Genomic DNA, 21,666 nt, shown 5'->3' with positions numbered 1-21,666 from the left:
GTCAAATATTATTATTATTAATAGAAGAAGTAGTAGTATTTGTTGTTGTAGTAGTAGGCCTATTAGTGGTAGTATGAGAATTAATAATAGTATTTGTAGTAGAATCAATCCATCCTTTGGGGGGGGCAGGGCTGGGATTAATTATTATTATCATTATTATTTGCAGTAGTAATACTATTAGTCGTAGTAGTAGTATTAGTAGTAGTATTAGTCGTAGTAGTAGTAAACTAGTATATCCATTGCACAAAGCAGAGTCCTGAAGGTCTCATGTGTATGTGTGTACTGAGCACGCGCACGAGTGCGGCCGACTCCATTTCCCAGAGTGCAGCGCGGCGCATGATGTTCCCAACAGCTGACAGACGGTGAAGCCTCTGCCTGAGCCGTCGGTGGACTCTCCGCTCGTCGGTGGCCTGCACGGACTGGAAACCCGAACCCAAGCGTCACCGAACCGGCCCGCCTCTCCGCCCGGGGCCCGCCGCCGAGCAGCTGCTGCGGTTATCCACGAAGAGAACCGGGAAGCAAAGAGCCACATTTCTGTCCTCCACACACGTCGGGCTTCCATCCTCCGGGCGCTGGGGGACGGTCGGTGCCAGGGAACCTCCACGGATAGGTCTCCTCCGCCGCCGCCTCGTCGCTGTGACGGCTGCATGCAGCACCGGAGCCCCGCGGCGCGACTCCTGCTCATTCCAGCTCCTTCCAGCTCCTTCCAGCCGCGGCCCCGATGCTGAGGGATGGATAGCGTGCATGTGAAAGGTGGGAGGATGGTCCGGGGCGACGACCCCCCTCAGCCGGAGAGGGACGGCGGCCGTGGTGGTGGTGGTGGCGCAGCGATGGCCGCGCTCCACCAGTGCGAACTCATCCAGAACATGATCGACATCTCCATCTCCAGCCTGCAGGGGCTGCGCACCAAATGCGCCGCGTCCAACGACCTCACGCAGCAGGAGATCCGCACTCTGGAGGTAATGGGGCTTCTTTTCTTTTTTTTGTATCATTTGTCTTCCTTTTGCAGACATGTCACACACACACACAGATGCGTCCGCGGTTCGAGTCAAACTGCGGAGTCATGATAGGGGGGGGGGGGGGGGTCTGTGGAGCTACGCCACTGCTGCTGCTGCTTCTTTATTTCTCCACGATAATCCCCGCAGATATCAGTTGATCCACTTTAGGGATCTCTGCGTGACCTCCTTCTCCCCCCGGAGGTGCACACACTTGTCCGGGATGGGTATGGGGGCCGACGGTCAATAATCCCCACACTGCTGTCGTTCATGTGCACCCCCCAACTACAGCCCACCCCCCCCGACGCAAACACAACACAAAGCCAAATGCACGACGTGTTCCATGTGTTCCATGCGGCTCGGCTCTCCTCTCCTCTCCTCTCCTCTCCTCTCCTCTCCTCTCCTCTCCTCTCCTCTCCTCTCCTCTCCTCTCCTCTCCTCTCCTGCATCCGGATGGTGGATGCAGATTTCGCTCGGTCGTGATGGGATGACTTGACATTGCTGGGCCTCGGCTCCATCACACCACAGCCTCCCCGGCGGTACAATGGAGGAGTCATGAAGCCATGGTTAACCGTGCTGGGATCAGCGAAGGATGCACACAGTGTCTTCTTGCTCCCATCACCCTCCACCCTCCACCCTTCCCCCCACTCAGTGTCGTTTAGAAATGTTCCTGTAACATTCAGGTGCAGATTAGAAACGCTGCCTCTTGTGTGAAATTGACCTATTCGCTGAATTTGTTCCTCGTTATTCCTACTATGTGATTCCTATTTTTCACCAGGGGTGAAACCAGGGGTGGGGCCAGGGGGGCCACCGGCTCAACCTGAAATCTGATTGGCCCCCTGGAAGTCCCTGGGTCCTGCCAGTCATATTTTTGTTCTCCCTACGTAATCTTGTCACATATATACGTTTTTCACATCGAGGGATATGCAGGGGTTTTAAAACCCGGGTACACGTGCTTTCCTAATTCCAGTGGAGGAGTTTGCCTCTGGAATCGTTTCCCTGTCATGTTCGAGGTCACAGCCGAGGCGCTCTCTCACCTCCCTGTCTGCCAATTCAGCTCGTTCGCCCGATTGAAACCTGTGTCTGCCGTCGAGTCATTTGATGCTAATTGTATTCATTCCCATTGCAACCAGATGTAAGTGGGTTGTTTGATTAGTGGAATAGGAGCTTTAGTAACAATACCAATTTGTTAAGTACACAATGTGCTTTCAGTTTTGGAATTATATTCAATGATGTGTGGCTCTGCTCGAAGATATAGAGCTCACGGTAAACAAGGAATGACTTCAATGTGCACCTTACCAGATCAGTATTGTGCATGGATGGACACATTATTGGCCCCCCTTTGCAAATTGTGGCCCCTTTATGGCCCCTGATTTAGAAAAATCCTATCTGCACCCCTGCTGATATGATCCTTTTGCATTAGGGTCAGTTTAGCTGTGTGTGCGTGTGCGTGCGTGTGTGTGGTGAGATACGGAGTTGTGGAAAGCAGACAAATGTGAGCTGGTAGCAGGCAGATGATTGCATCTTTGCAAAAGGCTGCAGAGACACCGACACTGTGGAGACAATGGTAAATGGGTTTTCTGGCTCATGGTTTATTTAAGCGTTATACCTTGGATAAAAGGAATATTCACTCCTGATTGGCTCGAGGCTATCAATTATCCATGTCTGTTTTATTTCTGTATAACCGAACACCCCGGGAACAATCGTGCCGTCGCCCCTAAAAACTAATGTTCCAGAAAGCTCCGAGCATTTATTTTCAGACACTCGGCAGAAGAGGGAACCTTTCAAAAGCGTACCAGAATCATGACTCGTGAAGAAAATGGCCACGTAAAGCAAAACCTTCAGTGTATGTGTAATCTTTGCATTAGCTGACCATGTTGCATGACAATATGTCAAATCATGCACCTGTGTTTGTGATGGCAGAGACTGCAGAAAGAGACAGACATGACAAGACAGTGCTGTGCTTTCTATGCACAGCTCTTTAATCCAGTCGGATAACAAAATAAGTTGGTGTAGCTCCCTCGCTGCCTGGCAGGCGAACGGGTGCAAGTTGGCAAGCTTCTGTGTGGGAACACAGTTTTCACAGGCTCAAGTAAAGAGGCCTGGTATTATATGAAACATTTTCAGAGTATTTACTTCAATAGAAAGCAGACCAGATCAGTTTGCATGTTTCCACTGCCTTTCTACAACGAGCGACAATGAAGCCGAACGGAGCGCATCTGTTTTCTCAAGCAGAGCAGAACTACAGCTCGTCCAAGGGCGGCTTTAACGGGTTAACGCACGTCTGGTGTGCTTGAATAGTTTGTGCAAATAAATGCGAAGTGAAGCACACGACGTGCTCTCCTCCACTTGCTCTAGCTCTTCTTTTATTTGTCGTCATGCATGCCTTCGTCACTGCTTTGAACAGGATGTGATCTGGCAGAGTACTTCCTGAGGTGCGCTGTCTCGTAGATTCCTTTTTGCACCAGCATTGTTTCTACGTGACAATGGACAGAACTCGCTGGTCACACGTGTTTCTTGAGGTCTCTTTCCTGTGGTTACGTGACCAGCCGTTGTTCTGATCCTCTAGCTTCTATCGTGGAGACACCATTTATAAAGAGATGACCTCCTCTCTCACTGCTTTCTGGCTTTTAGTTGCTGCAGTGGAAACAGGTACAACAAACACTATAGTTGTAGGCACAGCTGAGTCTTGATGTTATCTATGCCAGAATAAGCAAACACTACCAAATTGATTCGCACAAAACTTGGTGGAATCATGTGGTATTGGTCAGGGAAGAACCCATTACATTATGGTGGGCAAAGCTTTTTTCACTTCCTGTTTTCCAACATTTTCATGGATCTCTCAGAGAGTGACTTGTGGATCTTGATGAAAAATCTGACCTGTTTAAGTGACATCTGGGATATCTGTGTGTGCAATTTGCTATGGCTGCATCTCTAGTGATTTTAAATGTGGTTTCAGACAATGACTGTTGGGTCCTTGGTGGAGGTTTGCGCTCCACTATGTGCCATTGTAGTTATTTTATTTAATCTTATTTGAACTGATTATAACTTCCCCTTTGCTTCAATGGTCAAACTGTTCCTTGTACATTTCAGCTGAAGTCACAACTTTACCTTGAAGGGATGTTTTCACGCCTGCCTCTGCAGAACTTTCACTCTTTATTGGGGCTCTTCAGGCCTTTATCTGTGTCAGTTTGTTCCTTTTTTTTCTTGTGACATGATAACGTTATTCTTGTGGCGTCTGTAAATAGAGTGTAAATAGATCCAGCTGCTCGGCCTCCATACTTTTATTTTAGCTGCAGGTGTCTACTTTAATTTGTTTTATTCATGTTGACTCCTGACATATTATTATGACATGTTGTGTATATTATTATCATAATTTGTCAACTTCTGTACCAGGTAAGTGCAGATTTATATGAGCACTTCCTCTTGCTTTTTTTATTCATGGGAAATACTGATCAGTTTTTGCTTTGGAAATAATTTCCGGCTATTTAAACAGTTACAACTAATATAAAATACAGTGTAAGTGACAATACAGTTGCTGTTTATGGACTGAAGGTTTAGAAACATTCTCAAGTGTGTGACCTTCATGGTTGCAGCTATTAAGCTCCTTGAACTTTGAGCGGCCTGTGAGGAGACAAGAAAAGAAAAGAGAATTTCTCCAATGAATATATTTTAATAATGGAAAGCACCTCTTTATGTATCAATGCACTAAACTTAGATTATATTCAACCAACACACTTTGTGCAGCTGGTCCAGTTTCTATTCATTAAATCAGCACCAATGAGTCTGAGACCTGGACTATAGATCAGCAGGTTACTGATCAGCTTCCTCTTTAGATCCATCAGCGTAGGATGTCTTTGGAGCGGAGCAGGCCAAGGCACAGGGTGCTGTCCCCATCAGCCGTCTCACTTCCTGTGTCTTTACTGGCACTCTGTCTTGACACCACATCTCGCCATAAGCGTGCACTTTCACTTCTCGCTCTACTCCTCCTGCAGATTTCACACGTCTCTCGTGGTTTAAGTCGGCGTGACGGGGGCGTTGATCAGAGATTTTGTCTGGCTTTGTAGATCTGGGCTCCATTATGATTCCAAAGTTCAGCCAAATATGTCAGATGTTTCATTTCAGACGTGCACGAGAAATCACATAAACCTCTCGGTGTTTTTGTCTGAACCCAGAGCGCTGATGTGAGACGTGTGAAACCCCCATATCATTTTCCATGTGATCCCACGTAGATCATTCTCACCTGAGGCAGGCGTCATTACCGCGAACACTCTGAGGCTACATCCTTGAAAACACTATAATGATATTAAATTATAACATATTCCACACAACATATATCCAAAGTATTTTTTCTCATTGTGGGAATTGTTGGGGTTTCTCTATAATTCTTAAGGTCTTTACCGTAATATGTTATTATTTGGCACTTACAATTTAATTTAATGTCACTAATATCTGCTAACCTTTTATTTTTTTTTAATGCCATGTATTTTGTGAAGCACTTTGTAACCTTGCTTAGATAAGTGCTATACAAATAAAGTTGTTATTAATATTATCATAATCATTATCCTATTTCAGCCTTTTCAAAGTAAAACGATCTCTGTCCACATGACTAACGCAAAGTCTCAGAGTTTTCAAACTGAATCGGGGTCATCAGCTTTTCCAATGTCTCTGTTTCAGCGACTTTACAACTCTGAAGGAGCATGGATGTCAGGCAAATCCTGGCAGAGATATTGATGTAGTAGTATGGGTGTAGCTTTAGCCTCTTAAATTCATCTGGCAAATTCGAGCGAACTGTCTGAGGCGAGAGCAGCCGTCACACTCGCAGAGCAAACAGGTATCGCTCCCGTGTCGCAGTGGAGGGCACTGAAGAGAGGCTTGAACTCACTTTCTACTTCCATGGAGAGAGCTTTATTATTGCACTTGAACTGTGTGTTTTTTCAGCCTCGCCAGTGAGAGGATAATGATACTGGCCCCTCCAATGGAGTGCTAACTGGTACTTCACTTTTCACATGTTAATCCCACTCAGCCTGGTCTCTGCAGCCTCTCTCACTGCCTCCGTGTAAGTTTTGTACTGTAGCCCTTTGTGTTTTCCTGACTTTCACTATAGTGCCACCAGCTTGTCTACAGTATTTTACAAGCAGATACAAATCAGGTTTACGTGATCCAGACACTTCCTGCCCAATAAACGGTAGATCTCGAGCACTGTGTTTTACACATCCTTAAAAAAGCCCGGGCTGTTAAGTGTATTCACATGAAAGCCTCTCCTCTTTCTGAAGCGTTGCCCTCTGTGGCGATCAGCGAACAGCAAAGCATCCCTCTTGTTTTGTCTCCTCACGGTGCTGCGAGAGAGTTTGCTGTGTGCGCTCGTGGTGCGAGCTGTTGTGGCTGTGGCTATATTTAGACATCTTTCTTCCTACGCGTTTTCAGGGTTGGTTGTTAAATAAGAAAATCAAATGACGCGCAAGGAGCCTGTGCAAGAGGGGAGAGCAGGGAGGAAAGGGGAGGGGAGAATCTCTGGCCAATCCGCCGGGCCGCTGCTCATGACATGACGACCGCTCTGCTCTGTGTGTGTCTGTGTGCGTGTGCGTCGGGGTCCTAGGAGAAGACAATGGAGATTGTCGCTCACATGAGGGTATAAAGGAAGCTCTGCTCTAGTGACTGTAGCAATGCTGACCCTGTTTCCTTTTTTTCGCTTTTCTCTTCTTACAGTGCCCGTGGTGTAGTCAGTAAGAATGGACTGCATGATGTGGAAATCAGGATGGTTGAACGGTGTAGGCCGGCCTTGATCTATTCTTAAACGGGCATGTTGCATTACATCCTGCGATGTTGAGGTCTGCTGTGCTTCTTTAGAGGTAGTTAGCATGGCGTGCATTACTTTGAATCCTAAATTCCCATTCTAAACCTGTTTATTGCAGTCACCTTAAAATGATTCTTAAAAATCAGTCTTGAGGTATTAGAAATGGCCACATTGACCAGTGTGTTCTGTTAGACAAGTGTAGCTTAAACAAGTGTGTGTGTGTGTGCCCGTGTGTGTGTGTGCTTGTGTGTGTCGTCAAGGAACTAACCTTGCTCAACCCTGACACAATGCGTTGAAAGCCGCTCAATCAGCTCCTCGCCTCCCCCCCCCTGCACCCAGCCCAGTGTAGGGGTCAACTCACACTGGTGATAACAATGATGGAGGAGGAGCAGCAGGCCATTGTCTGGGACCGTCAACAATGTATATCCACCCCAAAAAAAAATCCACATGACCTGACCTCTGCATAACAAGGACCTCCTGGTTCCATTGTGTTTTGTTTTTTTTCATGTCGTAATTTTTGATGTGCAGATGAAATCGTGCACCAGCCATAAACCATCAGGTGGACTCGACACGGTTTAATTGCACGATCCTTTTATAAAATGTGCCCTTGAAAGTGATAACATTTGCATTCGATTTGCATCAGGCCTCAGCTCCAGTGCTGCAGTTGCTCCTGTCTAGTCATGTTTAGTCAGAGGATCCTGCAGACTACAACTTGAAAATAACATCTTTTGTGTCACCAGGGATGAGGATAGATCTGTCATCACACTCGTCATTACGGCAAGTGATGGCTCCCCTCATCTCTGTCAGACATTTTCTTTTTACATAAATACATTTTTTCACCTCCCCATTTAAGTCAGACACTGTCTTTTCTCATGAATATTGTAAATATTGTTATTTTATTGATGTGTTCTGTGACACGTGACAGCTGCACTTCTGTCTGTCCTGTTAAAAGAGTTTTTTTGGTAGTTTTTTCTAACTCGTGTCGAGGGTTAAGGGCAGAGGAGGTTGCACGCTGTTAAGCCCTATGAGGAAAATTGTGATTTTGGAATATGGGCTTTACAATAATCATTTGATTTATTGAAAAATATGCAAGATTTACTCAGTTTTGCCTTGATGTTTAATGTTGAATCTAACTTGAGTGATTTAGCTGCGTTCTTATTCAGTGAGTCTGCTCTGATGAAACCAGAAACAACGTGCATTTTTAGTTCAAGAAAAACGAGTCGACCTTCCTGAACAAATATCGTTTTCAGGGACAGAGCGTCGCGGCTCAGTTCTGCTCAGATATAGCAGGTGCACCAAAGTGGCTGTGTCAGCAAGAGCCTTGAGGAAACAATTGGAGCAGTGGGATCTGCTCCCCGAGTCTGCTGTGTCAGGCGGCAGGCCGCTGCTCCTCTCCCCCTTCTCTCTCCCATCTAGCTGACACACCGGCTGTCACTCATCCCCTCGCGGCATTAGGCCGTTGCCATGGCGTTGTTTAGCTCTGTCGACAGGTGGTCTCAGACGCCGTTCTCCCCCCTCCCCTTCCTCCTCCTGCTCCCACCCCCAGGCCACACGTCAAATGCTGCTTCCTCCATTCTGCAGCAAAAGATGCAAGAAGGGGGGTGGGCCTGTGGTTATCTCTCTATTCGCCGGACCCGTGCTCCCTGCTCAAATACACACATTACCAATATCACTGAGGGATTTGGGGACATGTGCCGTCGTGTAATCCTGTCCACCTCACTTTTATTTAGGATAATGATAGGTGGAAGAGAATGTGTGTGTGGAAGTAAAAGTGTCAGTCCTGTGTCTGAAGTCATCGTCCTGCAGAGAGATGCACACTGACATTTGAATGTCGAGATGTATTGTGTCTGAGCGCCGTGCTTCACATGTATGGGAAAATCCCACTGAAATGTTGCTGACGACTCAGAAGAGGGGTTGCTAGGTGACCTGACGTCACAGCACTGCACTGGTGTACGGGGAGGAAAAGCAGGAGGCCCACTCAGACACACTGAGAGCAGGGTTTCTAAAGTGGGATTTTCACACAGGTGATGGGAGCACGCTGAAGCTGTCTAGCTGAATTTTGAGCTGTAAATGTAAATTCAAATTTCCCATGTATTTGGCCATGTGTTTCCAGCCCATGAGAATGTCAGAGGGGGAGGGGGCTCCCTGTCCCTCCCTTCCAGCCATAGAAGGAGCTGCTCTCACAGGCCTGCCTCAAAGGTCAAATGCGTGCAGCTAAAACGAGGTTCAAACTCTGCAGATACCACTGCACCAGATAAACACACCACACGGTTTAAAAACCAAATGTTTTGGTTGATGAGGCATTAATGTGCAAGGTCAGAAAGTGAACCTTTATGCACAATATATGTGAGTGTATTTTTTTCTTTTGCATTTATTTTTATCTCCTGGACCAAACATAACAATCTTTCATATTTACAAAACAAAATAGTACAGCATACAATCGCTACCTGTCATGGACATAACATTTTTTTAAATAAAACGGTGGACATGTTAATTAAGATGTGTAGATTTAAGTTAAAATTATTTATATAAAATTAAAGTTTTTTTGCTGCTGTGATAAGACCAACTTTTCAAATTTAGAATTTGCTATTTGCTGCGTTTGATATCGGTCCAAGAAAAATTTGCACATATAACCACTTACAGTTCTTGCCTATAAGTTTAAACACTTTACATTCTTACATTCAGAAATGGAATGGTTTATTATTGCAGAATGCTTTCATTGCAGCTGATAATTGACGAGTAACTGCAGAGCAGAGCAGCAGCCGTCAATAGACATAGAGAGCATTCACCTCCTTTCAATCCTCTCTCTCTCTTTCTGCGCTCACTGGAGAGGCTTCTGTTATAGCTGCTACAAATCAGCCTTTTTCTCTTTTACATCCCCAAGGCCACGCTTTCAGAGCTGAGCACGGCTCCATGACTCTCTATTCGCCATTTGGAGAGCCGACGTGTCACAGAGAAAGCTGAAAGAGCCGAGAAAGAAGCGCGCGCCTCCTCATTGTCGCGCAGGCACTCGAGAGGTGCCCGGTGGGTCAACAGCTATAGCTGGTGTCGCACGGCTCATCTGAAGGTGCTGCCTGCTGTAATGGACTCTCTCAGATAGGCTCTGAGATAAGGAGACACACTATAGGGCTGCACAAGGTGAGCCCGTGCAAACCAACACCACGGTGTTCAATGTAATACTTACTCACAAGACCACTGCGCCTGTCATCGGTTAAGAAAGACTCCGGGTTGTCTCACACCTTCTGGCATTTTATACCAAAATCCGGGATTAAAACATTTTTATTACCATACATCAGCAGATATATATATATACATTTATATTTTTGGTAAATCGGTTAATATTCCTTAGATGTTATCAAACCCTTGAAATCTAATTGAGGCTTGATATTTTACAGCAAACAACTTATTTATAGATAACTTTAAATTAAATGAAACCAAACCAAATATATAGAGCTTTAATTTAAAAAAAACTAACTTTCTTTAATGTAAAATATAAAAAATAAATGTACATCTTTTCCACATTGTGCATCTAACCATGAATTATCTATATTGCTGGGAGCTGGAGCCAATCCCAGCTGATGTTGGGTGAGAGGCGGGACAAAGAGCTGGTGCATCACGGACACACAGAGACAGACCAATATTCACACTCCACACATATACCTACAGCCTAAACCTAATTTGCATGTGGGATGAATCGGGCGTATCCGGATAAAACACACGCAGACACATGGAGGTTTTTGCATTGCTTATCTCGAAAAAAAAGCTTTTCATGGTGGTGCATATTATCAAACATGCTCATATGATGTGAAAGGCTCATATCGTTTGGTATTATCGGCCAAACAACATAGTTCAGGCTCTAGTTGTTTGTGGAGACTGTAGTGTAGACCATACTTGTTCTGGTTACGTGAACATGTCCACAGTTCCATTCATGCCAGACCGAGAGTCAGCATCATCCAGTTTTTTGCACGTATTCTTACCTGATTCCACAATCCAGTCCTATCCAGTATTGCATGTCATTTAGCTGACGCTTTTATCCAAAGCGTCTTCCAATAAGTGCATTCAACCGTGAGGGTACAAACTCAGAACAGCAAAAATCATGTAAGTGGATTAGCTTCAAAAAAGCCAAACTACAAAGTGCTACATGTAAGTGCAAGATATTGTTCTTTATTTATTTATTTTGTCATTAGACTATCGTCTTCTTAGATGTGAGATTTACCTTTAGCCCTTGTCCTGAAGTCAAAGGGGAGCCAAGACAGCAAACGGGATTTTGTTAAGTGGCTAGGTGTCCCTCACAGTGATAGAGCAGTAGGCCGATTGGCCAATGCAGAGCGTAGTGGACGGCCTGAAGTATTTTATTTATAAATATATATATACGTGTGTCTACTAGTGTGAAGGCTATTGTGACGAGTCCAGCTTCTAAGCACAGCAGGGTTAAGTTTAGTTTCCACTAATGTTAAATGGCGTGTCACGTGCCATGTGACACTACAGCAAAAGGTCTCAGCAGGGCGTCAGAAAGCTACTACACTTGGCCAGCGACGCTTTAGCTGTTCTTTTCTCTCTTCTCCTCTCTGGTCACTCCCCTGCTTCATTAGCAGAACCACCAGAGTGTGAAGACACTGGGGATGCTCTCTGGAGGAGGAGGAGGAGAAGGAGGAGCTTTGTCCAGGCACATGTCCACAGTTTCAAGCTGGAGCGTGTGTTATGCCACCCAGTGCGGTTGAATCTGCATCATGCTTTCCCTACAGAGTGATAGTGAAGGGCCGGAATGGAAAGTTGCACGTCTCTTCTTGACGTTGTTGACGTCACTGAGCTGCTTCCTAGTTCCTCGTGCCAGCACCGCAGATGCTCTCATTAGATGACCAGCTCGTTTTTCTTCTGCACAATAATTGCTGTTTATACCTAATTAACAGACGGGTGCACAGGGGACACTGGGAAACAGGGTTAAACAAACACTGGAGTCATTACTGCAGGTTTACTGAGTTCAGGATGCATTTGCATGAGGTTACTGTTGTTGTGTTGAATGAGATGATGGTTGAATGCGTGGCACTTTTGTTGACGCAATCTTTGCCATAGATTTATTAAAAAAAATGTCAATTAATACATGATAAAATACACATACTGCATCATTTGTCATCTCTCCTAGCCTGTTTGACACTGAGGCGTCCTCCTCAGTGAAGGCCTAAGCTGCCACTGCCAGTCTCATCTCTCACCTGCCCCTCCCCTCCTCACTGTGTTCTCTGTTGCTCCCTGCAGGTGAAGCTGATGAAATACATCTGTAAACAGCTGCAGTGCAAGCAGAAAGTGCCGGAGACGGAGAGGCCCGAGGCCCTGGACAGCTACCCACGCTTACGGGATTGGCTACGCACCATCAACCTGCGGCCGGAGCTCACCGTGGTACGGGCCGTGTTGTTTTGTTTGCATGTCGCTGTCTCTCGCTGCCTCCCCACCTACGGCCCGGGTGACTAATGTGTGTCTGTGACATTTATCCGTATTCAGTGTGTGTGCTCAGTCTGCGCTCGCATGTGCATGAGGAATATTTGACCCGTCACCATCAAAATGCCTTTCTAAAAGAGAAGCTCAGTCATTTTTATCATGAGGATAATTTAGGCTGCAGACAGCGGAAACAAATCCAAACTTGAACTGATGCATTCTGAAAAGCTATCGTTCCCTATTGCGGAATTTTCATAGCAATATACAAACCGCCTTTCATGAGACTAATATGTCAGGTGAAGGGACTGCTCACTATCACCTAGACAAGATAGACTTGTTCTTCTTCAAACAAACGGCCTATTGCTGTGTACCTCTTTACATCAGGTGAGAGTGTTTGAGCTCAGTGGATGTTTACTCTACAGATAAGAGCAAACCTCATGAACTATTGAAATTAAAATATTTTATCAGAGCTATACCAGCACTGTCTCTTGTGCGTCCTCCAGTTGTTGGGAATGAGTCTCAGTCAACGGTACTTCATCTTTGTGCGTCCTTACAGAGGAAAGTTAAATTATCACTGCAGTTACAACTACCTTCGACCTGCAATTGTTTTTTAGTTAACATGATTATCAAAAAACAAAGCAACTGATTTCTTTGAAAATTGGTTGAGGGTTCATAATAATGTATGAACCTTGACGTAAAACCTCCGGCATGTTAAGAGGCCTTGGGGCCTCATTTATAACAGTTGTGTACGCACAAAAACGGAGCCTGAAAAAAGCGGACGCTACTTCTCATGCAAACGTTGGCATTTATAAAAACAAACTTGATGGGAAAGTGTGGGCTAATTCTGACCCATGCATACGAACATTTTAGAGACAAGAAGATGACGATCCAGACGTGAGGGGGGGAACTGAAGCTGATTATTGATCCACTTCATCCTTAACATTAAAACCAACAGAGTTATTTGTGCTCGTGTGACATAACTGTTCCATAAGAGCCTCAATTGAAAAGAATATAAAACAACTTACAGCGAATTACGTTCAGTTCATTTTAAGCAGAGGAGTTACAGAGCCGAGTCATAAATAGTTTTTAATATCTACTAACATGTGCGAGGATCATCAAGGACGAGTGTGTGTAACATTTGCTGCAGTGAACGTGACTGTGCCATCAGGCGCACTGACAAAACACAAAGAAATACTATTCCCTTTCAAACTTCCATTTCCAAATAATATCTCAGAGTAGGGGTTAGTATCAACTGATTTGAAGTAATCGGTCCGATTACTTCACATCGAGGGGTTTTGCTTCGTCTTGAGATCATGATTCACTGTAGACACCAATTGGTCAGCAGGATAATTAAATATTCATGAGGTCCTTTGCATTGACCATTTATGTTTGTGTGTGGGCGTGTGAGTCAGATTCACGTACGCGCTGTTCCAGGTGGACTGTGATTTACAGAGGGAACATGGCTTTCATGGTTTTATAAATCGGAGTCTTTTTTTGCGTACACCATTTTGGGTTTTTGTGCGCACGTACACTTTAGTTTGAATCCTACGCACTGTTTTATAAATGAGGCCCCTGATACTAATGAGTGTGATCTGAGAGAGCCAGTGGATGAATAAGGGTGGAGTTAGTTAGATATGTAAGGGCCTCATGGAGCGCTGATGTTAGAGTGAGAATTTTGAACTGAATTCAGTAAGTGACAGGGAACTAAGTTTGGCTGTAACATGGGACTATCTGTTACTTCGTCTATTTGTTGTTTATCTTCTAAGTTATGAGATAATTAAAGTTATTACTCCACTACCTCTGCGTAGGAATCTACAGGGAAAGCAGCTGGATCCCATCTATCTGTTTCTGCACACTTGACAGAAACACATCACATTCATTCTTTTACTTATTTGTCATATTCTGTTTTCTCCATCCACTGGCTCCTCTGTCCTGTGCTGCTGTAAACTGGTGTCAATCCCTCTCAGCTCCTGTATGTTCCCAATACCTCTCTGTGTGTCTTCTTTCTGAGATCTAACTCTGACCTGCTTCTTTTAATTGGTTCTGCATTTGTTGTTCTTTTCGTGCGTCTTTTCATTATCACTCCATTGTCCCACATCTGATTACTTGGTCATATCTTTCATGCTCTTTATGCTTTTAATTTTTAACCTCGCCATCTCCTCTTTAAAGAATCACCCGGCAACTTCAAAATAAGACTTTCTTTTGTTTTTTTAATAACGTAGTAAAAGCTCTAGTTTATACATCTTGTATACCAGTGAGGGATTTCTCAAAAGATGCAGAGCTGTCATGGCGTGGTGATGACCCATCTAGATCAAAGATTATTAGATTGAGGTTTCTACAATGCATGACCTCACTCTATACTAAGAGGCCTGGATTATGTCATCGATGGTCCAACAATTACAATGACTGTATTATTTTAAAAACTGAAACACACCCTCTGTGCTCATACGCTGCAACTGACAGGGAAGTATTACATAACTTCATACAGGCATGTTAAACTTTCCTAAATTGTAAAACTTAATTGTACTTTTTTATGTGTCCGGGCCGGCAACAGCCAGTGACCAGAGGCGTTAGGTTTTTGGGTTGTCCGTCCCTTGTTTGAAAGGCATACAACAGAGTGGTTATTCTAGTGAGTCATGAGTAAACTTGAGAAACAAAGTGTTCTTGTTCCGTTTTAGTTGGAGATGGAACATTGTGAACATTTTGTATCACGTCACGGTTAACAGTATTATTTTGGTGTTCAACTGTGTGTAAATGTTCAGAACGTACTGATACACAAACGGAAGTCATACGTCTAGATAATATATTTATCGTCAATAATAATTAAAGTAAAATACAAATTACTTATCAGAGCAGAGCACAGAAAGTTGACGACTCGTTACGTTAAGTTTAGACGTCGACACCAAGTCTGGACGATACATGAGGGATTGTTGAACGCATGCAAATTGGTGATGCAAACCAAATCATTACTGTTATTAAAACAGCACAACAAACCATCAAGATTTTGACCATTGTATACCTGTAAACCGTTTATCGTTTCATCCCTAGTGTCAGTGCTTAGTTTAACGACAGCGTGCTTCTCAATATTCGAATACACCGTCAGTAAGAACATTCAACCACAATGTGATGTTCATTGAGACCCTGTATTAGCAATCATGTATGCAAGCTATGTTGTTCATGGTTAACATTGTGATATTATGATTGAGGAGGTGGGAAGCGAGCTCTTTTGAATATCACATCAACTCCCCCTTGTATGTGTGTGTGTGTGTGTGTGTGTCTGTGTGTTTGTGTGTGTCCTTCCTTTTGCTAACTGTGTACATAGTGTGGGAGCCTGCCCTACTTCTCTGATCAGTGTTTGCCCTCTCAGAGCAAGGTTTCAACCTTAATGATAAGCAATTGCGCAGTTCCCTTGTCCAAAAACATCCTAAAATCACAGTCCAATCTCCTGAATATCTCCCGTTTCCTGCTCTGATCCAGAGAGTCCAACGAGTTGTTTGTTTTGTGCTGTTATTTTGCCTACTGTCACAGCAAATGAACATTAACATAATAAACTCATGAAAGGCTGATAAGCAGAGAAAATGAGAGGAAATAGAGAAAGGCCTTTGTACTATCTGCAAGAGGGTCGGACGTTTGTGGAAGTAGGTTAACAATTATAGGACAATTAGCCTCAATAAAGACTGAATTCATTACATAAATAGTGATCCAGCATTATTAAGTCAGAGTCACAGTTTTGATGAATGTTCCTTTTATGAGTGTGACAAGTAAGCACGGACACATAGTCAAGCTGCACCAAATTACACACACTCATGAATACCAGCGCCTTAAATGGACCTGATCCATGATTTATTTTCTTATTTATTGTCAATTCTCTGAAATCCGCCAGATTATAATGGTTTCTTCCCTGACCCATCCCACATCCCTACAAACAAACAGACAAACAGACAAACAGACAAACAGACAAACAGACAAACAGACAAACAGACAAACAGACAAACAGACAGACAGACAGACAGACAGACAGACAGACGGGCAGGGGTGAAAACATAATCTCCTTGATTTCTGATGAAGCTGCTTGACATTAAAAAGCTATTAACTGTCAGAAGTTACATAGAACATCCCAGGTTTTAGGCAAAACACAAATATATATCTTTATTTATATATTTGAAAACTCACTCACTCACTTACACATATTGCAAATCAGGTTGCAGGGTATTCAGTTCCAGCATCAGCTGTGCACATGTACACATGAGTATGCTTATATCTGGTTCGCCTTAAACAGAACAGGAAATGTTTTTTTTAAAAAGTTCTCTATTAATAGAAATTCTATTAATATATCAAATAAACAGTTTGGTCCTATTAACTTGACTTGTAGCCTGTCAGTGTTATGTGCTCTGCTTTATTAATGGAATATCCTACTTGCACAGTGTTATGATATGTGATTCCATTCGTGTTATACGTATTCACTCTTGCCTGACACTGATTAAATTCAACCTCTTGTTTGATCTTGAGAGTTTTATTGCTCTTGACAGACTTCAGTGTTGACGCATTATTTTCTTTGCAGGCATAAAACTGTTTGTTGCACTGCACAAACTGCACAATCAAGATAGTATTTGAAATACCACAAACAAACAGGATTACCCCTTATTTTCCAGGAAGCATGCTGTTGGTTGAATGACCTATTTAGTGCCATAACATTTTGACCCTGTAATGCTGACTGATACAGGATGCTGCACACGCTGAAATGTGTGGTTTTTTTATTGATGTTATATAAACAAATTCAAGCATAGTCTTTGTTTTATACTGTGACACACATGTCAGTTCTATTATGGCCACACTAGGGTTGGTGAGTAGTTCAGATACAAGAGTAAACATGATGTTTCTTAATATTTAACAAATAATCACCACAAGTCTGGTGACTATTTATACTTTATTTATCGCCGATCTTCCTATTACAACTTCCCAGTGAGATAGATTGTATATTTTTAATGTTTTTGCACATTGTTAAACAGTTTTTCAGTTATCTCCATCTCCTCTTCTTTGCTTGTCTGCAGGCAGTGGAAACAAAGTTGTCCCTGGATGCCTTACTGCAGATGACTAGTACTCAGGTGAGGGACACCATGAGAAAACTCGGGTCCAGTTCAGAGGAATGTGCCAGACTCGGTGCTGCCCTCTCCTGTCTGAAGGGTGCCACTGAATCAGGTATGTGGTTTTCCTCCTTGGAAGCGTCCCAGATCAAATCCATCACACTGTTTCCTCATCGAGGTTTCTTGTGTTGTTTTTGCTCCGTGTGCAGGAGGTGAACTGAGGGAAGACAGCGGCCTGTGGATGTCTGAGCCCATCAGGAGGGACAGTGGCTCGCTACTGACCGCAGACCAGCTGACAGGCCTGGGCACCCCCCTGCGTCCTCACAGCCCCTCGCCTCTTGCCCGACCCTCCACCATCCACTCCACCCCGTCCACACCCTGCCCCACCTTCCCTCACCACCGCTCGGGCTCCATGTCGGCGGCGCCCACGCCTGAAGCCCTGGCATCACACCTCCACGGCGACAGCCCCCTCACGGATCCGTTCCCCATGCCCCTAGCTCGCACGGCCCGCCTCCACGGACGCACCTCCACCCCGCCCATAACTCCACCTTCCAAGAGGCGTCACCGGCTGAAGCCCCCCTGCACTCCTCCGCCTCCCTCCCGCAAAGTGCTGCATCTACTTCCCAACATATCGCTGACCCGCAGCAAAAGCCACGAGTCCCAGCTGGGCAACCGCATCGAGGACCCGCCCACCAACAAGTAGGTGGTCAGATGCGAGTGTTTGGATTAGAACACGCCGTTACAGATTTCACCTCTCACAGCAGCTTTTCATAAGTAGGTCAGAGTTGACCTGAGTGGGAATCCTCACATCGCATTGTTATTATAACAGATTGCCACTGCTGGCTTTGTTAGCACAGGTTTACAGGCTTTGGGGAGTGTGGGAAAATGTTCAGTGAGAGGACAGCTGCAGTGTCTCACTCTTTGCTGTTCTTCAGTTTCAGTAAATGTGCTGGTTACAGCCTGATGATGGAGTTTCATTTGCTGAGTCTTCCTTAAATTCCCTGTCCGTGTAGTCTGATGACCGATATGAGGGTTTCTATGTATTACTCACAGAACCTTTGACACTAAGATGAGTTCCATCACTGAAGATAGATGGAGATGTAGATTTAGATTTAGATTTAGATAGATAGATAGATAGATAGATAGATAGATACATCGATGGATGGATAGATAGCGAATGTAGTAATGAGTAATTATCTTTGACCTGCAGTATTGTGTATAATGGTTAGTGAGTAATGCTGCTGCTAATTTCTTAATCTGATCATCAAATGAAGCGAAGCAATAACATTTTTATGTATTAATCCCCCAAAAATGGAAAACCATTATCTAAAAACAGAATATTGTTAACTTAAATTGAATAACTTCAATTGGTAACACATCATTATAATATATTAGTGTTTTTGTTTAATTAAGATTCGAAATTGTGCTAATATCGCTCGTTAACTTGAAGTTGAACAAACTTAATTTGTTTTTGTGATACCAGCTGAGCAGTGCAACAATTTTCTTTTTCAGCGTAGTTGTGGCTTCGTGAACTTCCTGTTTCAATTGTATGAATTCTTTTAGTTTTCTTCTTGACAGTTGGTAACTTGACGCCTGTGAGAATGCAAATTATATCCGTCTATACCGTGATGCACAGAGGTGAGCACTAATACAGACTGAGTCAAACTGTCCTGGAGCTCTGCAGAGTTAAACCTTTAACCTGTAAGATTAGCACACAATGCAGAAATAAAGGAAGTCAATTCTCTTGAAACATCTTCAAGTAGCACCAGAGGCTGATGTGACCATTGTAACCCAGCGTGCTCTTTGTAGCATCGCTGTAAATAGGTTTCTGTTGAAGCCCTGTTTTTCCCATCACCTGCTGTTTCAGTCGCTGGTGCAGTTGTCCTGGAAGCATCTGTCCAGGTGTCCTGCTCTGCCATCAGTCTTACACAGCTTCAGGACACAGAGCAGAACTTAGATCCACGCTCACACACTCTCTCTCTCTCTCTCTCTCTCTCTCTCTTGGTCTCTCTCTTTCCCTCTTCCTCTTTCCCATCATTTCACATCCTGCCTGTTGCTCCTTTGCTCTCACTGTATGCGTGGAGCTAATCCCCACATAGATTCCCAGAGATTATGAGTCATGTCAAAACAGGAAGTATTTCCTAGGACTAATGCTCCGAGGTGGCAAGACAAACACAATCTCTCACCTCTCTCTCTCTCCCCCTCTCCCTCATCTGTCTCTCCTTGTCTCTCTCTCTCTATTGTGATCGGATGCCCACATACAAAAAAGCCACATGTTTATCCATAATATCCTGTCTGTTTATAGAAAGCTTTACTTAGCGGGGAAAAAAATGACTAAGGTAGACGTAAATACGCCTGACACAGATTCGCTGCTTGTAAAGCACACGCAGACAATCCTGCTAGTTCATCCAGGTCACAGGTCTGATAGCAGATTGAACCGAGGTCAAGAGAAAAGTTTGACAAATGGATTGTTTTTGCTTCTGTGATTGCACACGGGCGTGCGTGCGTGTGTCTTAGCCAAAAAAATGGCACTGCTTGGTGCCTCAGTCCTTGTGAGTTCAATCTTGGGTGTTAAGATGTAACCCTGGTCATTAGGGGTGGGAATTGGCAAAAATGTGACGATTCAAAAGTATTGCGATATTTGGGCCACGATTCAATAGTATTGCGATTCTGCGATATATTGCGATACTGCAAGTATTTCTATTCTGCGATATATTGCGATTCATGTCCCCCATATTATTCAAAGGCATTACAAAAACTGAGGAAAATAAGACTGCTCAACTCACTTCAAATGTCACATTTAATTCTGTGAACAACATTGTCTTCTACACATTAACTGAAGTGTAAAAACTAAGAAAGGGTAGTGCAAAAACTTTGTCCTTACACATTCAGGATACAGGACCTTTGTAATTATTTTCTGAATATGAGACCTCTCACATGAACGCTGAGCTCCCAGCACATAACTTACAATTATTTAAATACAATACAGTAACATCAAGCAGACATAATAGAGTAACATAAACCTGAGAATAATCATATAAATAAGAGTAACCTAGAGCTTCAATCAAATTGAGAAAAATACACAAATGTGTACTACTAGAGTCCAGTTGGCTGCAAGGTCATGACCCAAAATGTTAAATTCATTTGGGAATATTGGCATTTTTGTTCAGAAAAAGGAGTTGGTCAACATGCTCAGATGTTAAAGTGCTCCTCTGGGCTGTTACATATATAATTGTAAATAAAGAATTTAAAAAAAAAATACTTCGTGCTACAGTATCGATATTATCGCGAGCGCAAAATATCGCGATACTGAACAGAATCGATTTTTTCCCCCACCACTACTGGTCATACCGTGCCAGTGCTATCTCTCTCTCTCTCTCTCTCTCTGTCCCTTACATAACCAGCATCGTGCACGGCAGTGTGGTGATATGTCGTCTTCTTGTTGCGACCTCGCCAGCGACCTCGCACATTCTCATCTTACTCTCTTTCCCCCTCGTCAGATGTGTTGGAACAAGGAGGAACAAGTTGTTCCTAAATATGCAAGTCAACGGGAACGGCTGCGAGGACCTGCCCTCCCGCTACCCCACCGTGTCGGCGCGCACGCCAGGGGTCACCCCGACCCCCACCACAGCACCTTACACTCTGCCTGGCACACCCACCCTAATGGAAGACTACGGCACCATTAAGAGTGAGTCATCAATGTGTATACATATTATCATTTTTGCTGAAAGAGTGTGTTTTAGAGTCAAGCATCTACTATGAATCTGTCTACATAGATTGGTTGATTAATGGGGTCTGGAAAATAACCACTCCCAATATTTTTGATATTATATGGATTATATTTTACTTTCATTCATCTGTGTGCGTGTTCCAGAATCATTTGTATGTGGAACCGCATTCTACATATTCCAGATGTACATAATCTTTATTCAAAATCTTTCTTTTTTAAATGTTCTGTTTTGTACATGCTAACCACTAAGGTCACTTCATTAGATCCCAGTCTTTCTCAACTTAAGCTGATCCTCCCCCTCAATATTTCTCCCTTCTTTCCCCCTTGTCTTCCATCTCTTTCTCTCCTGCTAGATAATGTAGCAGTGCATCGCGGCTCCCCACAAGCAGTGAGGAGGGACATCGGCCTATCAGTCACACACAGGTACATCTCTCTTTATCACAAAATGTTTTCCATCCCAATAAATCAAAAGAAGCCAGATTTATCATTAAAGGTATTCAGTTGGGTAATTACTTGAAAAGGTTTACATGCTCTAAAGATCAGAACAACTGTACACATATCCTCTTTTCAGCTTTTGGCTGAAGCTTTAGTTCTTGTCTCTTTAATAATTTGATCATGCCCATGGTTCTA

The 21,666-nt window shown here is 43.8% G+C and overlaps 1 protein-coding gene across 3 annotated transcripts in view; it reads left to right on the top strand.

Annotated features, from left to right (window-relative positions):
* The first annotated feature begins 375 nt into the window (after positions 1–375).
* The window catches only part of LOC133019442 (kinase suppressor of Ras 1-like), a 32,710-nt gene continuing 11,419 nt past the window's right edge, over positions 376–21,666 (top strand). For all 3 annotated transcript variants that reach the window (XM_061085930.1, XM_061085929.1, XM_061085928.1), the window contains exons 1-6: positions 376–959; positions 12,046–12,186; positions 17,274–17,421; positions 17,516–18,005; positions 20,807–20,994; positions 21,390–21,459. In XM_061085930.1, coding sequence (XP_060941913.1) covers positions 732–959; positions 12,046–12,186; positions 17,274–17,421; positions 17,516–18,005; positions 20,807–20,994; positions 21,390–21,459 — 1,265 coding nt within the window. In that variant the 5' untranslated portion in view covers positions 376–731. The remainder of the gene's footprint in view (positions 960–12,045; positions 12,187–17,273; positions 17,422–17,515; positions 18,006–20,806; positions 20,995–21,389; positions 21,460–21,666) is intronic.

This window comes from Limanda limanda, chromosome 14, assembly GCF_963576545.1.
Source record: "Limanda limanda chromosome 14, fLimLim1.1, whole genome shotgun sequence".
Lineage (NCBI taxonomy): Eukaryota > Metazoa > Chordata > Actinopteri > Pleuronectiformes > Pleuronectidae > Limanda > Limanda limanda.
The sequence above is the reverse complement of the archived record's forward strand: the minus strand, read 5'-3'. Positions and strand labels throughout refer to the sequence as shown.